At 41.2% G+C, this 22830-nt stretch overlaps 2 protein-coding genes across 3 annotated transcripts in view; both read left to right on the top strand.

The window, feature by feature from the left end:
- Positions 1 to 3573, top strand: part of LOC126273153 (fanconi-associated nuclease 1-like) — a 160815-nt gene extending 157242 nt beyond the window's left edge. The window contains exon 15 of the mRNA XM_049976610.1: positions 1701 to 3573. Within this exon, the coding sequence (XP_049832567.1) occupies positions 1701 to 1771 (71 nt within the window). The 3' untranslated portion in view covers positions 1772 to 3573. The remainder of the gene's footprint in view (positions 1 to 1700) is intronic.
- An 8266-nt stretch (positions 3574 to 11839) lies between these two features.
- Positions 11840 to 22830, top strand: part of LOC126272209 (semaphorin-1A) — a 794592-nt gene continuing 783601 nt past the window's right edge. The window contains exon 1 of one of the 2 annotated variants that reach the window (XM_049974894.1): positions 11840 to 12143. The gene's annotated coding sequence lies outside the window, so the exon portion shown is untranslated. The remainder of the gene's footprint in view (positions 12144 to 22830) is intronic. The other variant, XM_049974893.1, reaches the window with a different exon arrangement.

A 22830-nucleotide genomic window follows, 5' to 3' on the forward strand; every position in this document is an offset into this window, starting at 1 on the left:
GAGAAAGTGGTTGGTGTCTTTGATGAAGGATGGGAGACTGCATGTAATGGGTTGAAGGTGTTGATCTACGTAGGCAGAGATACGTTCTGTGGGGGCTTGGTAACCAGCTACAATGGGGCGGCCAGGATGTTTGGGTTTGTGAATTTTAGGAAGTAGGTAGAAGGTAGGAGTGCGAGGTGTCGGTGGGGTGAGGAGTTTGATGGAGTCAGGTGAAAGGTTTTATAGGGGGCCTAAGGTTCTGAGGATTCCTTGAAGCTCCGCCTGGACATCAGGAATGGGATTACCTCGGCAAACTTTGTATGTAGAGTTGTCTGAAAGCTGACGCAGTCCCTCAGCCACATACTCCCGACGATCAAGTACCACGGTCGTGGAACCCTTGTCAGCCGGAAGAATGATGATGGATCGGTCAGCTTTCAGATCACGGATAGCCTGGGATTCGGCTGTGGTGATGTTGGGAGTAGGATTAAGGTTTTTCAAGAAAGATTGAGAGGCAAGGCTGGAAGTGAGAAATTCCTGGAAGGTTTGGAGAGGGTGATTTTGAGGAAGAGGAGGTGGGTCCCGCTGTGATGGAGGACGGAACTGTTGCAGGCAGGGTTCAATTTTGATAGTGTCTTGGGGAGTTGGATCATTAGGAGTGGGATCAGGATTGTTTTTCTTCGTGGCAAAGTGATATTTCCAGCAGAGACTACAAGTGTAGGACAGTAAATCCTTGACAAGGGCAGTTTGGTTGAACCTGGGAGTGGGGCTGAAGGTGAGGCCTTTGGATAGGACAGAGGTTTCGGATTGGGAGAGGGGTTTGGAGAAAAGGTTAACTACTGAATTGGGGTGTTGTGGTTCCAGATTGTGTTGACTAGAATTTTGAGGTGTTGGGGGGAGTGGAGCTGGAAGTGGGAGATTGAGTAGATGGGAGAGACTGGGTCTGTGTGCAATGAGAGGAGGTTGAGGTTTGTTGGAAAGGTTGTGGAGGGTGAGTGAGTTGCCTTTCCGGAGGTGGGAAACCAGGAGATTGGATAGTTTTTTGAGGTGGAGGGTGGCGTGTTGTTCTAATTTGCGGTTGGCCTGTAGGAGGATGCTATGTACAGCCGGTGTGGATGTGGGAGAGGAAAGATTGAGGACTTTGATTTGGGATAGGAGTTGACGGGTGTGTTCATTGGCCGAGTCGATGTATAGGTGAAGGATTAGGCGGGTGAGATCCTTTCATTTTTCCCTCTCCTTCCCTCTTTCCTGACGAAGCAACTGCCAGTTGCGAAAGCTCGTAATTCTGTGTGTGTGTTTATGTGTTTTGTTCATGTGCCTGTCTGCCGGCGCTTTCCCGCTTGGTAAGTCTTGGAATCTTTGTTTTTAATATAGTTGATGTTCTCATGTTTCCGTAAGTCACTTCATGTGCATGCTGGAACACACACACACACACACACACACACACACACACACACACACACACACACACACACACTTCCTTGAAACTGGAATATTGTTTATGCTTTTGATAAAAGTACATAATAGTGAGATTCATTGGCTACAGACGTCAACTAAAATGACTTGTTCCATCAGTAGCTTGGGAAGTAATGGATTGGCTGACAACTAGAAAGAGAAAATACAATTGTATTTTGCTTCCATAGTTGAAGAGAAAACAAGTATAAAACAGCAAAAATACTGTGATTTTACAGTTATGATTTTAATGAATGTGTTGTTTGTTTCAGCAACGGGCTCTAAGAAACTTCAGAAGAAGACAGTTATCACTGATGACGATTCCGACAGTGAAACAGCTTAGCACTGGTTTTATTATGAACATAGCAGTGAAGCATCTGATTGCACCATGCTAAGGTTTAAAAGCACAGCAATTCATCAGCATGCTTGGTTCATTTTATAATTGTTAACATGCACTTCAATACTACATACTGTTGTAACATTAGAGTGCCACATTATATTTGCTTCAGAAAATAAAATGTGAATTTTGACTTACATTGGGGAGAAGGCCGAAGTGTATGCAGATGGAATGGGTCTTGTGTAACCTGAGATCTACCATAATTTGGATCTACAAATTATATGTTCTTGTGCCCATTTGGTGTTTACTCTGATAAGCAGGCATTTCACTTACTGTTGCTAGATTAAATAATGTACATTAATAACATATTTTTGTATGTCTCCAACATTTCTGGTCTCATGATGTGATAAAACTTATTGCTGTGATATGCTCCATAAGTTTAATAAGTTTCCATTTTATGTTTTCTAAGTTCTTTCTTTAAGACACACTGATATTGTGCTCTCCCTGTTTTTGGTGAATGCTAATTTTGAGAAAACATATTGACATTTAGCTCTCATATATTCATATGTAGTACAAAGTTACCATTTGTAGCGGACAGATGCAATAAATAATTGAGGGGAGAGAGAGAGAGAGAGAGATCATATTGCTCATAATGGAATTCAGTGACTTATCAGATATACATAGACCAAGTGTATATTATATTTTGGTCTGCATCCTTTGAGTTATTATAAGAGGGTAGATTTTTTTTGCTGTTATAAGCAAATACTAGAGTTGATTACATATGGTATTTGCGTGTGACATCCAATAATAATGTTAATGACATTGCTATTTTTTACATTTATTACTTTAACAGTTTAAATTTTAAATGTATTTTATTGCTGTTAAAACTGATAATATTTTATTATTGATTGTTGATGAAGAATTACACAATTTATGTTTTGATTTATGTCTAAAGTATGCCTATATTAAAAAGATGTATATTAAAATTGCTTTAAAACACTATGATAAAGCCAAAAATTAGAACAGAATATAGTTTTGGGAACTGGAAATTGTTTCTGTAAGATGTAAGAGGCAAATGAATTGTCGTGGAGAGAGGGGGTGGGGGGAGAGAGGGAGAGGGGGGGGTTACAATTTTTTTCACCTTCACAGTTACTTCTTTCTCTCCCTGGTGTGTACTGTAGAAATCTTTGATTCCATAATTGTGAAACTGCATGATTTTTATCATGCTGATTTCTGCATCAAAGTGTCTTGGGACATCTGTAGTTAGGGGCACTTATTCTCTCTCCCAGTATTGCCTTTGATCTCACTTGCCAAAAGTATTTATATTGGTAAATCAGTGATATTATTCATGATCTTGCTTATAAGCCGTTTTTGTAAATATTTGTAACTGAAGGGTACGGTCCACACTGATGGTGATAAATCATTTCCTTAAAATTACTTTTAATTTCTGTATTTTTATTGGACCATAGCCATGATAAAAGCCTTAAAAATAGTAATAAACCATTTTCCATTGTAATTCTACTTCTACAGATGTAAAATTTTCAACATGTACTGTCAAAGGAAGTGAAGTTGAAGTTTCTAGTGTGGGAAGAGAGATGAATGATTGAAAAACTTAATTGTACCACTGTTGCTGAATGTAAGGAAGATATTTGTAATCCATAACTTGACTATATAATGAGTTTATAGGGAGACATAACAGTAGCTTACATGTAACTATGAGTTGTACTACATTTATACATATCAAGGTTCATTTGCATGTGTAAATTTATAAATAAACGTTTTTACTTTGTTGTATGTATTTTAATATATTTGTTCTTTTTATTTTAACAATTAAATCACAAAACTTGAAAAACAGTTAACTAGTTCCCATATAAAAATTATGTCAGATCTAAGGACTATGCCAAAATTAGTGAATCAGGTTACAAATTGTAGTTCTGTTCTTGTGGGAGCTGCATTAGTGAAGCAATCACTCTGAATTGCAAATATTTTGAAACTTACTGGCAGATGAAAACTGGATGCTGCATCAGGATACAGTTTTAAGCTGCCAGAAAGTTTCAAGTCAGTGCATACTCTGGTGCAGGGTGAATATTTATTGAGCTAACATTTTGTTTTTTCTTCATTTAAAAGAATATATTTAATGCATCTGGCTGTGACACTCATTTTATTCATTGGCATCTTCTGATCATATGTCTCAGCTGAATTTGTTTTCCTGCTAATAAAGTCACATTATAGTCTTTAGCAGCATACTCAACTGCATTTTTCATTGCTGTAGAAATCAAGTTATGCAGATTGCAGGACTATACACAAATTTGCACGTTAACACTTTTCTGTAATGTAGATCAGAATCTGCCATTCAAAAGGTACTGTCTCCAAATAAATCCAACAGCCTCTCAGAGTGTCTTATAAAACTAGAGGACATATACATATAGATATTTGGTACTGGCTAATGCATCACAAACATTTTCCTTGGCAGGCATGAAATCTCCAGCTTCACTGCTATGACAGTGTGCTAGCCCTCATTTGTCACAGTACAGTTTGTATCTTGACTAGTAAGTTATGCCACAGTCCTCAGATCTGATTTTAGAATGTAGCCACTAGAATTGATAGTTGTTCTTCAGTTTCAGCAAACAAGGAAAAAATTAAGTTGAAAAAGGTTATGTAACAGAGCCAAAATAAAAATAAAAGTTAGTGTTGTGTTTATCTTTGTCGTGCAGGAATAAGTAAATTTTTGAATTTCTCATTGCACTTAAATTATCATCACATCAGGTCAGAAAGCACAAACTAGCTTTCCCTAACGTGGCCTACCAAGTGACGTGACACAGTGATAAGACAGTGGAGTCACATTCAAGAGGATGATAGCTCAGATCAATATCTAGATGTAGCTTTTTCATGGTTTCCCTAAATCACTTGAGGTAAATGCAGGGATGATTCTTTTAAAAAAAGAACTATGTTGATTTACTCCCAATATCCAAACTTGTGCTGTATATCTAATGACCTCATCATCAGTGAAACATTAAATCTTAATCATCTTTTCTTTCTAATGTGGCTTGTAACAGTGAGCTGGAGTCATATTTACTCCATTCAGACATACTAATTGAAATTTCCCATGTTTATCTAAATATCTTCAGCCAAATAACAGGACAGGGTGGTTCCTTCTACAACATCGGAAATGATTCTGTCATTCGTCCTTGTCTGACACAGAGTTGATGTTCCTCCTCAGCTTATTCCACAAAAGGATGTTAAACTGTAACTTTCCTTCCTTTAAACTCTAGCTTTTGGAGTCAGTGATCCCTTCATCCAGTAAAAGCATTAAAGAAAGTGGGATTGTTCATGAATTATTAAACCCAGGACAAAGGCATAAATATGTAGAACTCCATGGGAGTAGGAGGTCATTCACAGTAAGATGCTAGCAAAGGGGATCTTTGGAAACATGAGAAGGCAGGTAGGAGAGTCTGATGAGTGAAAGACAAAATACGATTAGATGTATCAATGAAACAAAAACTGTAAGAAAATGGGGAAGGTAACAGTGAAAAAGTAATTGAGGAAGGAATATACAAGAGAATCTAAACGTGGCAAAAACTACAAAACGTGGTTAGAGAAATGGAGATGTCAGCAATATTACCTATCAGATCTTAACTTCCACTAAACACCCTTATTATTGCCTTTTGTAGTTTTTCTCCAGGGTCTTTTGTATACTTGATTGTCCATTGCTTTTTCACCTTTTTTCCCTTGTGCTCTGAAGGATTGGTAGTGATAGGAAAAATCAAGGATTCTTGTGGTGGAATAGTAGGCAGTAGTGTTGCAGAGCAGATATACACTGGTGTCCAAAATTAAAGCAACAAACTGAAACTTTTCAAGGTTGCATTTATTTTTCCACAAAACAGTTCAAAAGGATGACAGTAAAGTAGAAACAACATGAAGAATACAGAATGTAAACGGCTGCAATGTGCCTAATGGTTGACAAAAATGTTTTTCATTTTTTCTAACTTAAAAGATTTGCACACACATTGTGACAACTGGTTAACGTGCTCCATATGGGGGGTGACCACCTCAGGCCTGACAACGACGGGGCATGCTGTGACTGCTGTCACCAGTCTCGTATTGAAGCAGTAATGCAGTAATTTCCATTCTTCCTGCATTTCGGAGAGTGGTTGGTGGATTCTAACATGATGCATCCCATTTGACTAGTGCATTCAAGACATGCTCTATGGGATTCAAATCGGGAGAGTGAGCAGGCAACACCATGCGTGTAATATCTTCCATTTCCAAGAAGGCATTAACCATCCGTGCTCTATGAGGGTGAGCATTATCAACTGTTACAAAGTCTGCACTCAGTGCACCTCACAACAACCACACATGACATCCCAAGATCTCTTCGTGATACCTGACAGCAGCTAAACTTTGCTGATTCACCCACACAATTTCATGAAGAGGTATTCAAATGATAGAGTGATCCCTGCCCACACTATTAGGGGTCCTCCTAGATACCAGTCTGTTTCCACAATGTCTGTGTCCCGAAATCCTGTTCCATGTTCCATCCAGATGTGAATCGGTTCAGAGTCACTCACCAGACAAAATCTGAACTCATCTGTGAAAAGAAAGAGGCCCACTGTTCGACTGTCCAGGTGGTATGTTGACGACTCCACTCCAGACATTCCCTTCTGAGAAGTGTCAGAGGTACACATACAGCAGGTCTCCAACAATAAAGGGCACTTTGCTGAAGTCTTCTGTACACTGTTTGTCTTAATACAACTTATCCAGTGGATGCCTTGAAGTCAGATGCCAGTTGCCATGCTGTGCTGAGGCAGTACTGTCATGCACTTACAACCAAATAATGGTCCTCTCTTTCAGGTGTCACATGTGGTTGGCCCTGCCCTGATCTTAAGGATACAATTTTGGTCTCTATAAACTGTCACCACATACAAGAAGCAACAGAACGATTCACATTAAGCCATACGGCCACACCAGTTTGTGACGGTCCTGCTTCCATTCTTCCTACTGCCCTCCACCGCCTTCTCTGTGCCATACTGCACCGTCTGTGACTGTGTACACAGAGATTGTGGATGTGGGACTAGATGGCAAACACTATTCCATCTGATAGGTGCCCTGATGTTGTCATTGACATGGTTGTTCATTGACTAGAATGCCATCTTCCATGTAGAACACAGTCATGTGGGCATCTGTTTACAGTTGAAAATGATTATATCGTGAATTAGACACAGGATGGGGAAAAAGTAGTTTGTTGCTTTAATTTTGGACATCAGTGTACGTCATCTAGTAAATTGTATGGGTGGTTGCTTAGGTGGACCTCCACTTCATGAAACAGATTCTTACAATGATGTGGGTATCATCAGTGATAGCTGGTGATTGCATAGGATAGGTTCATGCACTCTTTAACGTAGGTACCACTAAGTAAGGAAACACCTGAGGAAGGGTGAAAGTTTAACCAAATCTTGTGAAAATTGGGAGGATGAAGAAATGATGCTCTGGATGTAGTGCAGAGAATATTAAATTGAATGAGGTGTATTTTAGGACAGTATCAGCAAAACCAGCCCTGAAGTGTGGAACGTTTATAAGTACCAGGCCGAGATTATCCAGGGTGTTTTCTTTCAGTGTGTACAAACTCTAGGGATTGATTGAGGAGAGGATACGGAACAAAAAAGGTCTAATAAACTTATGTCTGGAAATGCATAGTTTCCATGCTAGAGACCATTTATTCAGTCATACAGTGTTATCCTTGGTTTCCTCCTAGAGGGTGGTACTGTTCCTCATATGTCATGTCCTAGCACCCTCCCCTGCCATAGTAATTGGTAATATTGTATCCAATTCAATTCTCTTGCTAACTCACCTTGTATTAGATGTAATACAGCATTGTACACAACAGTTCTGTATTTGAATCCAGAGCTTGCCGACATGGTGTTTATTTACCGAAAGGCAAATGGCAATGGGCAGTGGGCAGCATGGGTTTATCAAGAGATCTATCCCCACTAACAACAACCACAGCATTCAACATTTTCAACAGTGTTCCACCATTTGTCTGAGACAGCGTCATTTCAGGAAGCAGGAAATCGTGAAGGACATACCTGAAACGGACACCAGACTCTGAGGAAAATGTGATCAACACTGTGGAAGGTGACTGCCATGTCAGTACTGGGCAGTTGTTCCACCAGCACAGGGTAAACTAGACAATCATGTGGAACATTCTCCATGACAATTGTTACTACCCTTATCACTTACAGCGTGTGCAGGGCTTTCTAGTGACAGACTTTCCACATCAGGAGCAATTTTGTCACTGGTTTCTTCACTAGGCAACCACGATTCCAGGTTTCTCATCCATCCCGTTCACAAATGAAGCCACCTTTACGTGGAGTGATATCTTCAACTTTCATAACAGTCATCTGTGGGATAGTATGCAGAACCCCCATAGTATGGTGACAGCGAAACATCAGCATCAGTGCAGCTGGAATGCATGAGCCGGGATAAATGGCGACCGTATTTTGGGACCAGTCTTCTATCCATGCTGCCAGACAGGCTGGAACTATTGGCATTTTTTTGTGGGTGACTTTACCTCCCGTGCTGGAAGAAGTGCCTTTGATGATTCGAAAAGTTATGTGGCTGCTACGTGCTGGTGCTCCAGCCCACTTAACCATTAAAGCCAGGCGCATCTCAATTGTGTCTTCGCTGGCTGATGAATCGGATGAAGGGTCCAATTGTATGGCCTGCTTGTTCGCCGGATCTTGATCTGTGCGATTCTAGTTATAGGGTCATCTCAAAAGGAACATGTATGTAGAGCCCATGGAGACACTGGCTCATTCATGCTGCCTTTGACACTGATCAGATGTAGTCTGGCCGAAGTGAACGCGAGACACAGAACATGCATTGAGGCATATGGCAATCAATTTCAACATGTACTGTAACTTTGGCTGCATGGTACAGCACGTATTACACCACAGTCACTGTAGCAATGTATGATTGAATAAATGGTCTCTAGCTTGGAAACCATGAATATCTGGACATAAGTTCATATGAGCTTTTTTGTTCTGTATCCTCTCATCGATCAGTCCCTAGAGTTTGTACACAGTGGAAAAAATCACCCTGTATGCCATGAGAGGTACACCTCTTCATTATTTTTTTATGGGGCGAAATAGTTTTAGGACTGGTTAAGACAGCAATGTAAACTTGCTTATTAACAGGGTTAGTGCAATGATTGTGAAAAGATAAGTCTGTCGTATGACAGGCTGTGTGTTTGTGCATGGAATCTTTGTTCAAAGTGGCATATTTACCACAAATTGTGATGTTTTAGAGGTGCAGGAATTGTAACTCATATGAAAACTGACAGTGCAGTACCAGTGTCTGTTGTTGGTTTTGGTGCGTAGTGCAGTAGCGTGTTGCTGCAGACCAATATTGAGGAAAATGGGACAAAAGGAAAAAAGGGGTAAGTAAAATTAACCTGTAAAAATTGAGTTGGCTACTGTTGGCTCTTCAGCTCCATAGTTGATATTTTTGTCAATCGTCCAAATCGGATAAAGTGCTAATAATACTGGACACTAGGAAGGTCCATTTTAAGTCATTTACAGAAGGGTTGAGTTAAGAGTGGAGGAGGTAGCACCCAGATTATTTTGGCTGTATCCGCCATTTTGATAAAGTTCTCTCAAGCTTCCAGACATGTCAAGTGGTTTAAAATCCACAGATTTTAACAATGTGAAATGGCTTGAAGCTCAAGTGAATTTATATCAGTACATATTGCTGTGAAGCCTTGCATTTGTATCTCCTGTTTTGTTTGTATTCTACTCAAAGATGAAATTTTTATCTATTCATATTGGATTGACCAAGATCAGAAGAAAGGATCTCAGATTATTCATTCCTCGTAGATATTGACTGGGTCTGTACAGGGACAAACAATTCATGTATGTTGGGAATATTGGCACACAGGGAGATGGCATCAATGTTGACTAGCTAGATGGGGCAAGCCACAGATTTTACATGATCCAAGAAATGACTAGTGTCTCTAACATGTCAAGTTTTCAGATAGTATGTACCAAATGTTTATCCAAGCAAAGCACATTTATTAGGAGTTTCGAAACCACCAAACACCTGACAACCAGGATGGTTAGGTCTGTGTATCTTTAGAAGAAGCTGGGATCATATAATTTAGGTAGCGTAAGAATGACTTGAGAGTGGTGGCTTGATACTGTTGAGAATTTATGGAAGTCAGTTTCACCCATGGAAATGGGCAAATGATGTAAGTGGTAATGTTTGATTTTTGTCACAACTACTCATTGGTACATAGTAGACTTTTTTTGCTTGAAATATAACAACTGGACTGTCATGTTTAAGATAGTAAAGAACTTATGATTCACCTGTAGAGACTTAAAGTTATGACCAAGTTCCTAAAAACATATTGTAAAGTCACACTGAATACAAAAATATTCTGGAATGGAAGTTAGCATGTGGTGATAGATAACATTATAGAAGTGTAATAAACAGCTTGAGAATTTTTGTGTGGTTGAATTAGGAGGGACTGGGTACTAAAGAAAGGATAATCCAGGAATGAGATAGAAGAAACAAGGAGACAGAGTAAAGATATGAGAAATGACAGGAATCTTAACGGAGTTAGGAAAAGGAGGAGCAACAGTGATTACTTCTTAATTTCTTTGTTCGCAGTACTTCATCAATTTTTATTTGGTACTTTGTTTCATTTGTTAGTAATTCTTCCCACACAACTCTTTACTCTACACTTCAAAAAAAATCCAACATAAGACTACAAAGTATGCTATGTTGCTTACCAGTGTAATTAAATGTATACCATGTTGATTACCAATGTAATTAAATGTCTTATGTGTGATTCTGAATAAATTTTCTCCCCTGCATATTTATGAATATTGCACCATCTTTGCGATATTGCAAGATAGCTTTCAGTTTCGTATTAATTTATTTTTTGAAGGAATGAAGTCTGTGGTATAATATCCATTGTAGTAGACCTACTGTGATTTCTGGTTACGTTGGTAACTAATACTGCTTTAATTTGATCTTTGTTATGCTACGAACGAAACTCCTTTTCGGCAGTGAGTTCGTTAGCAATTGTTAATGGGTGGGACAATTTAAGTGTAGAAAATAACATTAGTTTTAACGTTTCGACATCAAAAGATGGGGGCATTAGCTAGATTGGGAGAAGGAATAAACCGTGGTATTGCATAAGAAACTACCTGACATTTGCACGTCGACTGGAACTGCGTTTCACTGTAATGAGAATTCAGTATGTCAACCACTGCGCTACCATAGCAATAACTTGTTCGGTAGCAAACTTAACTTCTGTGTCAAGGTGATGATGCAAATACGGTTGTCTTGCCTGAAGCATTTTGGCAGCAATTTGTTTTAAAAGTTTCTGGTGCGATTCACGCGATGCTGATCGATGTTGCTGATAACGGACACCACTGGCACTATTGCAGGATGGTTATTTATCTATGCTTTCTTTATTCCTTAGGTACAAACTATGACAAATGAACATCACAATAAGTAAATGACTAGCAGAAAATAAATACGCCTTAAGAGCAATAGATTTTATTTATTAGATGTATTTTTATCTCACTTGTCCCAATGAAGAAGGGCTGTTGGCGGCTATACAAAGAAAGCATATTTCGTTTCCGTTATTCGCATATTAGGCCCAATAGATCACGTAATGCTCACTGATGGTTGCCGGCATCGTTGAAGAGCTGCTATCTATCTATGACTTTTTTCGGCAACCGTCGGTCAGCATTGCGTGAACTGTTGGGCCTAATATACAGCTGCAACCTGCGCCTGCAGTGGAACCAGTTTGGCCATCACATAGCAAAAAGACTCAAATGAGAGAAGCTTAAGCAAGACATATCAGCAGTATTCAGCTTTAGAATAAAGATTTAAGATCGCCTCCTTTCACTGCTGTCATCGTTCTCCGACAACAAAATCGTGGACATTGCACCACATCGCCATCTAATCGGCAACTTAGAAACAGAGGTGAAGTCGTTCCATAGGCTACCGCGCGATGGCAGCACAGACACCAACAACACGTGACGTCACGTCCGCTTGCAGGATTTGAGGCATCGATTACTTAAACGCTTGTTGGCTGGCACGATCGCTACACGCTTGTGAAGTTTTCGGTTTTTCGTGTTTCGGAATGCGGTTGTGTTCGTCGTGATAATACCGCTTCAGCATTCGCTCGCAAAGGCGCGTGACCTTTAGTACAGGCGGCAAATCTTCTGCAATTGATGATTCGAGTTTTCTTACCGTTGAAAGTAAGCGATCTCTCTCAAATTTCCATGCCGCAGCGCCTGTCATGTTGTAAAAGGTAGGGTCGCCCAGTGTGTCGTGCCCCCAGAAGCTAGAGAATCCCGTAAATTACGTGAGTACTTATCTGTTTCTCATTGTAGTTGTTGCTGTAGTTGTCTTTTTCCCGTAGGATTTATTTTTATCATCAGATAAAAAATATCCACCTAACTTATTTGACAGCTAGAATCAGTCAGAATCCGAAACTGGTAAACAGTGAATACCCCAAAACGAATGTAATTGATGTCTGTCATATCAACAATAATAGTCTTCAAGTGGAAAAATTGCGGTGGTGTAAACAAATCGCCCGTGAAGGAAGCAAATGGTTCCTCGCTTTCTGTACAGCTGTAAACGATACCATCAACTCTCCCATATATTTTTCAGTTTCCAATGTGGATGCGAGTGCAGATGGATTTTGCTTGTGATTACTCACCGGTAGTGAAAATTTGTGTTTAGTGTTTGGCCAGGCGACTGAGGTAAGTGGCGGTCTGCAACGTCACGTGTAGCTTGTGAAGACTGCCGGAGGAAAAGACGTGTATTTTATGGAGCATTTCGACAAAATAAAAGCTGTGTGTGGCATCCTAACACTGCATTTTCTTTTAATGCATTTCAATTATATTTGACCTACCATAGCGTAGTTATACTGTGGTAATACCAGAAATGATCAGCCCTGTGAGAGGCTTCGTTGTTACAAACATCTGTATCTAATTATCTTATCGACAACATATTCAAAGTTGCCTCCTCATACATGTTAACAACAAAATATGTAGTGTGTGTAGGGTTTTGGAACTCGAACACTGAATGCACGGGATTGATAACCAGTTAAGACGAATTCCAATTAATAGTTAGCTTGCCTTGGGAAAAAAAAGCCGTATCCGATTTAAAACTGTTGTTGTAAACATAGCGACATAGCCTCAGCTGAAAGATATTGATCGGCAGAAAGAAAAGTAATGACTATCAGGTAACCTGCATGGATCATTGTCGTTTACGAAAATGTTAGGCTTCATGTGTTAGGATTTCTCTCGTCATGCTCATGTGAAATGGGTCACTTTATTTAATAGATTGCATGGTTCGTGGCTCATATTGAGCAAACATTTCCCTACTACACCTGCTCTTGATGTAATGTAGTCATGGTTTAAGATTCGCTTTTCGTGTTTCCCCCCAGCCCAAGAAACAAAACGTTTTGCGGTATCCGCTATATTAAATTGAGAAACGTATTGTTGTAAAACAACACACAATGTTAAAATATGCCGTTATGCCCTCTTGACATTTAAGTGAATAAAGATGAGATGTCAAATTTTGCCGAAGTGTGAGACGATCCTTGGATGAATAAATAAACTAATTAAGTCATGCTAGACAGGAATGGTTGGTGGAGTAACTATGAGCACCTTTTCCAAAATTCATTATTGAAAGTCTTACCGAAGTGTATAGACCCAATGACTGGGCACAAATGAGAAATGAATTTTAGGAATTTTGAGTTAGACTGTTAATTGTTTAGCTTTCTCCTGTAGTAACTGACAGGGAGATTTATTCTCGTCGTGTCTCGTTAATCCAGATTACTGTGCATCCCTTCTGTGAAGTATGAAGGGTGCGCGCTTCGTTGTTGTCTCCACTTTTACGATAATTAGTAATATTCGTGGTAACGACAATAGTGACTGTGGCTGTAGAAAGGTCGTATTAGTGATGGTCATAGTGTAAACAGCGAAAGGTCACAGCAAAAATGCGAAATGTAGATGGGACAGACATCGGGGAAGCGCTGACTGACGCGATACGAATCGACCCGGTGAGGACGGACGGCCGATCTACACCGCATGGAATCTGCGGAACAGTACAGGAGCGTCTCCTGAAGAGCGCTCGCTAGCCGTCGGCGTCTGTACACACGCAGTCGTAACTACAGCAACCATGAAGCGTTCGACAGGCGATACCAGTATCATTCACGGTGTGTACGATATGAGCTTGGTAGTTATTGTACGCAGTTTGCATGCATTATTATATCATAACGCCAATGCAGATAAATTTTGTGATACGGCACCTATCTATATATATATATATATATATATATATATATATATATATATATATATATATATACACACACACTCTGAAACCAAATAGCGTTTGCTAGGTGGTTTGTCATCTTGTATCGTGTTTGAGAATTTAACTTTTTAAGTAAGTTTTATCATAGACACTACCATATCAATTGCTTTTGTGCGCAAGTGTCAACAGCACTTGCGAGCGTAAGTCACCTTCTGTTGGGCTAAGAACGTAAGAAAAAAAAATCGTGGACAAATAAAACTTGTAATACACCAAGAAATTTTTCTCTTGTTTGCCATTATTCTGGTGTTCGGCCAAGCCCTGGCAGAGAATCCATTCAGTGATATAGCGTGTCTTTTTTTTAAATTATTTGTTATAAAAGTCAGCAGAAAGGTATTAAATGTATAAATAAAGATGGGGCAATCATAACGAGATAATGGCCGTGTTAATGTTCTTGTATATAGTGTCTGCACAAACCCGAAGGCTGTATTGGAGATTTTTAGCATTATACAGCTGCGATTCGCAAAGAGTATCAATTTTGATAATTACCCAGCAACGGCATAAACCTGTCTTCATCTGAATGACTCTCCGCATGGGCTATAAATTCATCGATTTTATAGTTACTCAACGCCGGATGTGTAGCAGGGGAACTATTGAAATTACAGTGTAATCTACATTTCTTTCGGAATTTTAAGACCGGCGAAATTTCTCTTCTTCCAATGACGTGAATTGCGCGTACGGAGCAATATCGAAGACAACGAAATGAAGCAGCGTATGATCACCCTGATTCGTGTCGATATCTACATAGGTACATTGCAGCAGCCGCCGTATGGTGTGTGATGGGAGATACCTAGTGTACCAGTTCACTTTTGCCCCCTTTCTAGTCCATTCCCAGGCGTTAGCCCCAAGGTCTGACGCTATGTACGTCTCCGTATACGTACGTCTTACACGCATGTTGGCGAAATATCTCTCTCTCGATTTGCCTTGGAAATTATGTGCATGATTTCTCTCTCTACCCCTCTCTCTACTTCGTTTGTGGATGAATTACACTTCCGTAAGGGTCTTTCAGTGCGTATATTTGCTCTTCCTTTGTTAGTGGATGTTGGCGTTTGACGTTACAGGTATGCCAGGTATTGCAAACCTGTAGTAAGGAAACCATATCTAATTTTTCTTGTTACTGGTTAACTGACGGGCAACCATAGCGCATGTAGTCAACCTTGAATTTAATTACGTGTGGAGGTACTACATCACTATCATTGTATCAGTTCAGATTTCGTTAGGGAAGGCTATGCGGAAGGTGGTTATAAAAATCGCATTAAATTAGCGGAAGGAATCACTCTAGACTTTCAAAGTGCAACCAGCAGTCCAGCTAGCATAATGACTGTTTGAAAGAAGGTAAAAAGAATGGGCTACAGTGCAGTACCTCGTAGGCCACACATTTCTGTAGTCAGTGCTAATAAGCGACGCTTGACATGGTGCAAAAGGGACGTCACTGAACAGTGGCTGACTGGAGACTTTGGAGTTGTGAATCACGCTATACCCTGTGGCAATCCCATGGAAAGCCTTGGCTTTGGCGACCGTTAGCAGCGATGATGTGTAGTGCCAACAGTGAATTACGAATACAGAACTTATGTGCCCCGTTAGCAACATGCACTGCAGTTACAAGCCAAGTAATTTCTTTCATAACATACTAACGTACAACATGCTTTAAATCACAAATCCTCCCTCCCCCAAACTTTTTTAAAATTAAAACGTGAGGTTATTGCTGTCTATAGTGACCTCACCGTCGGCGCAACGTTAATTCCCCTTAAAAAAAAAATGAAGCAGTAATGGTTCATATGGCTCTGAGCACTATGGGACTTAACATCTGTGGTCATCAGTCCCCAAGCAGTAATGACCTGGTCGCCTACAGTGCATAACCTCCCAAAAGATCCGATGTTGTGTGTGTGTGTGTGTGTGTGAGTGTGTGTGTGTGTGTGTGTGTGTGTGTGTGTGTGTGTGTGTCAAGGCCCATACTCTTGAAATTGATTTTTCAACCTCTCACCCTATTCGTCGTTGTGCGCGAAACGGGGATTTTTTTGTATCAGCTAGTTTCGTTGCTAATATCAGTTACCAGAGGAATACGAAACGTCGCTTACCAAACACGAAATTGACACGGTTTGTGCTTTGTCTGTTAGTGGCTGCTAAATTAGGCAGAATTACGGTGCCATTGGACGAAAAGTTCCAGACATCCCCTCGCAGCGATACATATACTTGCCAATCGTTGAATAAATCTCATTTGTTTCGACCTATTCCGATCACAACATGTCGTTATTGTCTTCAGTCCAAAGACTGGTTCGATGCAGCTCTCCATGCTATTGTATCCTGTACAACCTTCATCACCTCAGAGTAAGTATTGCAACATATATCCTTCTGATTCTGCTTGCTGTATACAACTCTTGGTGTCCCTCTACAGTTTTAACCCCCCGCATCCCCCTCGCCCAGTACTAAACTGGTGATCCCTTGATGTTTCTTAATGTGTCCTGCCAGTCGATCCCTTCTTCTAGTCAGTTGTGCCACAAATTTCTTTGTTTCCCAATTCTATTCAGTACTTCATTAGTTATGTGATCTACCCACGTCATCTTCAGCATTCTTTGTAGCATAACATTTCAAAAGCCGCTATTCTCTTCTTGTCTAACCTGTTTATTGCCCATGATGCACTTTCGTACATGGCTACACTCCATAGAAATTTTCAGAAAAGCCTTCCTGACACTTAAATTATACTCGATGTTAACAAATTTTTCTTCTTCAGAAACGCTTTCCTTGCCATTGCCAGTCTACTTTTTATATCCTCTCTACTTCGACCATGATCAGTTACTTTGCTGCCCAAATAGCAGAACTTATCAACTACTTTAAGTATCTCGTTTCCTAATGTAATTCCCTCGGCATCACCTTATTTAACTCGACTACATTCCATTACCCTTGTTTCGCTTTTTTTAATGTTCATTTTACATCCTCCTTTCAGGAGACTGTCCGTTCCTTTCAAGTTCTTTGCTGTCTGAAAATTACAAAGTCACCGGCAAACCTCAGAGTTTTTATTTCTTATCACTGAACTAGGTTCCTGCACCAAATTTTTCTTTTGTTTCCTTTACTGCATGCTCAATGTACAGATTGAATACCAAAGGGGATAGGCTACAAACCTTGTCTCTCTCACTTCTCAACCACTGCTTGCTTCCCTTTCGTGCCCCCTCCATTCTTCTTTGCACAAGAATGGAAAAACTGGTAGAAGCTGACCCCGGGGAATATCAGTTTGGATTCCGCAGAAATGTAGGAACACGCGAGGCAATTCTTGACCCCACGCCAAAACTTATGCAGGACATTTCTAAGTTCACGTTGCACACTTTGATGCTTGTGAAGGAAACAGTAGGTGACGTGTAGAATAGGGTCCTATGACCGTAACACACCACCAAATACTACATTAGCGCTCGTGAAATCTGCTTTATTTCAGTCTCCCACATCTTCTAACGAAAAGGCGGTGGTAATTTGTTGTGTGTTAAGTGGATTATTACACTCGTAACAATATTATGTAACATTGCTCTATGCTAAGAATACCGTGTTCTCGTTCATCGTGTATACTCGGCGTCTCCTCTTCTATCTGGTGGTTAGTATTCTGTTCCACGACTATTAATGTTGGTAGCATACGGCAGTAGTATCACATTAGTTATTTGATGACGAATGTTAAGGAATACGAGACTAACTGCGTGATTAGATTTGTGAGATTCCCAGCAGAGCTCCAGTCGTCGTTCTTAATGGGGACTAAATCTTCAGATATAAAATTAACTTTGAGACTTCCGCTAGGAAATATTACAGCGCCTATACTGTACATGATGTATATACGTTCATGAGCCAAAACATTACAAGCATTCCTAACAGCGAGACTTGAATGCCGCCTCGCGGTGTTGCGAGCGTGTGACACGGTAAGGAAAGTGTAAAAGGTAATAAAAAAAATACAAACTGACATCGCACATCGTCCATACAACGAGAATGAGTAATCACGTAGGAACTGGGGTCGTGAAGGCCTTTCGGGGCTACTAAATGGCGTTGCAGTTATTTAGTCACATACTACAATCGGACGCCGGCTATGAGAGATGCTCGAAGTTTTGTCCTGACGCATCGAGACACAGCTGATAATCTATGCTGCAGTGAATCGCACACCCTCTCTAAGATGTATCACGAAAACAGCCTGTCGAGAAAACGGCATGCTGCCGCAACAATCCTGTCCCTAGGTCCTTTGGCGTTTCGTACACAAGGCCCTTCATATACCCTCACAGGAAACAACCTATCGCGTGATTGTGGCGGCTATGCGATTGGCCCATCGTGACCAATCGGACCAATCCAGCGGCAGGGAAAGGTTGCCTGCAGATGTGCCCTCACCTGTCTGCTGGAATGCTCGGGGGCTGCGTCGTGCTGAAATCGAATGCGGCAACGAACAGGTAGCATCAGCATGTCCGGCACAACATCCCACGGGAATACGAGACACGTGCGACGTAAGTCAGTCCGCGAGAATGTACGCCCCAATTAGAGAGTCGCCGACGATGCCAGCCCACAAGTTACGGTTAAAGTTGCGTTGTGAGGCATGCGTATGTGTAGCGTATGGTTTAACATCCGTCCACGTGTGCAGGCTATGAACGTCCATCACACATTGAGAACGCAGCCTTAATAGTGAAGAGGACATTCGCTCTGTATCGGATCCCTACAGAAATAATCTCGCAAATCCCATGCGCAATGCTTGGATGCGTTGAAAGTGAAACAGATACAGTCTTTCGTCCTGTACAATACGCCAGTCGGAGGGTTGGGAGATTTCAGTGGCGCAGGATACTCGTTGTGTACGCTGCACCCTTTCGAGAACGCTTCCTCCGGCCACAACTGTCTGTGTCGATCGTTGGTGACCAGCATCCGGCTTGTGCACGTGGCAAGAGCCGGCTCCGCACAATCGGTGATGCAGGGTGGCGAATAAATAAACACGGCTTCTCGTCGACTGCAGTTAGCCCCGCCATAAATCCAACGCACCTCAGCCATTTCGCGCTACGTGTAGCTAGCCATGTTAGTCCCAATGCTTCGAGGCATGAATGGCGCTGGTCTCTGTGCGCTCCGCCCGTTTCTATATAGCTACGCCCTCTCGTGGCCCCGTGGAGTTTTATGTGATTACTGACCTTTGTTGTATGCCCGACGTGCCATGTCAGTTTGTAAACTTTCTTTAAAAAAAAAAAAAATCGCGCTATACAAGTGGGACAGAGACGAACGGAGCATCATTCTAGCAACCATACGGACCACAAATACGGTAATTACTTTCACTAGCTGCGACATAGTTGCGTATACGAGCTGTGATCCAATACTGTCAAATGTTTTTTTATTCAAGCCTTTGATCACAATATCAATTCTATTGACGATGACCGGCTTCAGTCCGCAATGACCATCCTCAGATCTTTTCTACACCATATCCTAAGATGATAAGGCCATAATGGCATCGTCAAAACACATAATCAGCACAAAATCGTCACGTAGATCTAAAATAAGGTGTAGAATGGGCCACATCGTCCACACAATCATTATTGCATCTCAATAATGTAATAATGAGTGTGTGGACGATGTGGCCTATTCTACACCTTATTTTAGATCTATGGGAGGGTAATCCCAAAAGTAAGGTCTCCTACTTTTTTATATGTATATGGACCTGTTTACTTCTACAATGATTTACACCAGTTAACACCCTGAACATTTAGCTATTTTTCGACATAACCACCATTTCTGTCGATGTATTTTTGTAGACGCTGTGGCAGTTTTTGTATGCCCATATCATACCAGCTCGCCGCCATGCTGTTCAGAAAGTTATGAGCGTCTTCTTTCACCTCGTCGTTCGGAGCTGAATAGCTGGGACCACAATTAACGGTGACAGGTACTGTGAGACTCTGAATAAACTCAAACGGGCAATTCAGAACCGAAGAAGAGGAATGTTGAGCAAGGGCGTACACGTTCTTCATGACAACGCTCGCCCACACATCGCTCGGCAAACCGTTGCTCTCCTGCAACAGTTTCAGTGGAACATAATCACCCACCCACCCTATAGTCCTGACTTTGCGCCCAGTGACTATCACATGTTCCTAGGTTAAAAGAACATTTGGCTGGAAAGCGATTCAGGTCCGACGACGAGGTGAAAGAAGTGGTTCATAACTTTCTGAGCAGCATGGCGGCGAACTGGTATGACATGGGCATACAAAAATGCATCGATAGAAACGTTGATTATGTCGAAAAATAGCTAAATGTTCAAGCTGTAAACTGATGTAAACCATTGTAGAAATAAACTGGTCTATGTACTTATAAAAAATAGACCTTACTTTTAGGATTACCCTCATATTTATATATTTTGATGATGCCATTATGGCCTTATCACTTTAGGACATGGTATAGAAAACATCCGAGGATGGTCATTACGGGCTGAAACCGGTCATCGCCAAAAGAATTGATATTGTGATAAAAGACTGGAACAAAAAACTTGTGACGGTAATTACTGACTTAAGCGGCCTTGACAAAGAGCAGATTGTTACGGTCTTGAGCCTGCTAGGGCGCATTTCGGAAACGGGGATGCAGATCGGCTGTTCGCGTGCTACTGTCTTGAGGATCGACTGGAAGTGGTTGAAGGATGGTGAAACTATGAGCAGGGGACGAGGTGTTGGGATGCACACGCCTCGTCACAGAACATTGAGATCAGAGGCTTGCCTGCTCTGTAAGGGAGGGGAGGTGTCGATGTGTGGCATGTCTGACGACGGACTAAACAACTGGTACTGATAAGTGCCTCGGAAAACACCGCTCAGCGCACGTGCTTGGACGTGGAACTCCTCAGCTAATGTCTCCTACATGTTCCCATATTGACCCAATGACAGCGCCAATTACGATTGCAGTGGACACGTGATCTTGGAGATTGGGCCATGGATCAATGGAAACGTGTCGCGTGATAGGATGAAACACGTTTCATGTTACCCTATTTGGACTGTCGCCTACGGGTACGGCGTCATACAGGCTCGAAAAATGGACAGCGCGACGGACGCAGGCCGGTGATGGCAGTATGTTACGGGGGTCATTGATCTTGGCTTCTGTGAGACCTGAGGCGGTAATCCATGACAACAGTGGGTTATGTAAATATTATTGCAGTCCACTTGCATCCCTTCATGCTGGATTTCTTCCTCTACTGCGATGGCGCCATCCAGCAGAATAACTGCCAGTGTCACAACTCCAGAATCAGCATCGTGGTGCAGTGGTTTGAGGGGCACGATAGTTAACTCACGTTGATGTCTTGGTCAGGGCATTAAGGCCGGTATTAGACGATCAAATTTCTTTGTCAAAGATGTGATCAAAGATGTGATCAAATATTCGTCAAATATATTTGACAAAGATCTTTGACGTGGCGCTAAAAAGGAATATTACACTGTCATCATATTTTTTGTCAAGTTCAAGATGGCTGACAACAACTACTTGTTATTAACCGCAGCAGTTACGTGAGCATATAATGGAGGACGTCTAATCGTACATCAATTACTTAAGAATGGATGAGCATATATTTCTGTATGTGCTCAGTGAAGCGAAGTGTATCCTCATATCACAAAGCACAATACTCACTCAAAAACAGCTATATCTGCAGAAAACAGGCTCACTATAACACTCAGATTCCTTGCTACAGGAGAGAGTTAGGTTAGGTCAGGTCGCCAATCGTCTTAATCTCGTTTTGTATTCAGGGTGCCTCACGTTGTAAAGCGCCTCATCAGCTTCATACATTTCTATTAATTTTGTAGTTTTCGGTACACACCAATTGTATTTACCGGCAATGTTTATAAAAACACTACAGATGACAGAACGCTGCAGAACGTGGTAACATGTCACATAGCAGTGAACAGAAGACAAGCGACTTCTTCGATCAAATCTACAGCGAGACCCTAGATTTTATCAAATATTTGACGACATTTGACAAAGTTCCCTATTAAACCATCGAATTTCTTTGTCAAAGATTTTGACAGAGGTATTGGACAAAGAAATTTGTTAGTGTAATACCTGCCTAATCTGACGACTTTATGGCCGAGCGGTTCTAGGCGCTACAGTCTGGAACAGCGTAGGTTCGAATCCTGCCTCGGGCATGGATGTGTGTGTTCTCCTTAGGTTAGTTAGGTTTAAGTAGTTCTAAGTTCTAGGGGACTGATGACCTCAGAAGTTAAATCGTATAGTGCTCAGAGCCTGACGACTTTAGCCCGGTTGAACATATCTGGGGCGCCAACTCCGCACCTACACACCACCGTCCTTTAATGTGCGTGAACTGCGTGACCTGTGCGTAGAGATCCGTAGTCAAAAACCTTCGGAAACCTACAAAGGTCTAGTCGAGTCCGTACAACGCACAATTGTTGCTGCATTGCGTTTCAAAGGTGGAACAATAAGCTATTAAACAAGTAGTTATGTCGGCTCTTCTGTGTATATATTCCATTATGCTATTGCTTATAAGTCATTTGGAGCTGTAGCAACCGCAAAACATCTCCGAGAATGCTTCCGGAGCGACTTAAAATCCAGTGACCACACGAAACTAGTCTTAGGAAGATCAGATGCCAGATTGAGTTTCATTGGAAGATTCGTATTTAAATGCAAACCATGTCGCTTGTTCGATCATTTTTACATCTGCGTGTATATTCTGCAAGTCGTCGTACGGCGGG

Source organism: Schistocerca gregaria, chromosome 5, assembly GCF_023897955.1.
Source record: "Schistocerca gregaria isolate iqSchGreg1 chromosome 5, iqSchGreg1.2, whole genome shotgun sequence".
In the NCBI taxonomy this organism is placed as follows: Eukaryota; Metazoa; Arthropoda; class Insecta; order Orthoptera; family Acrididae; genus Schistocerca; species Schistocerca gregaria.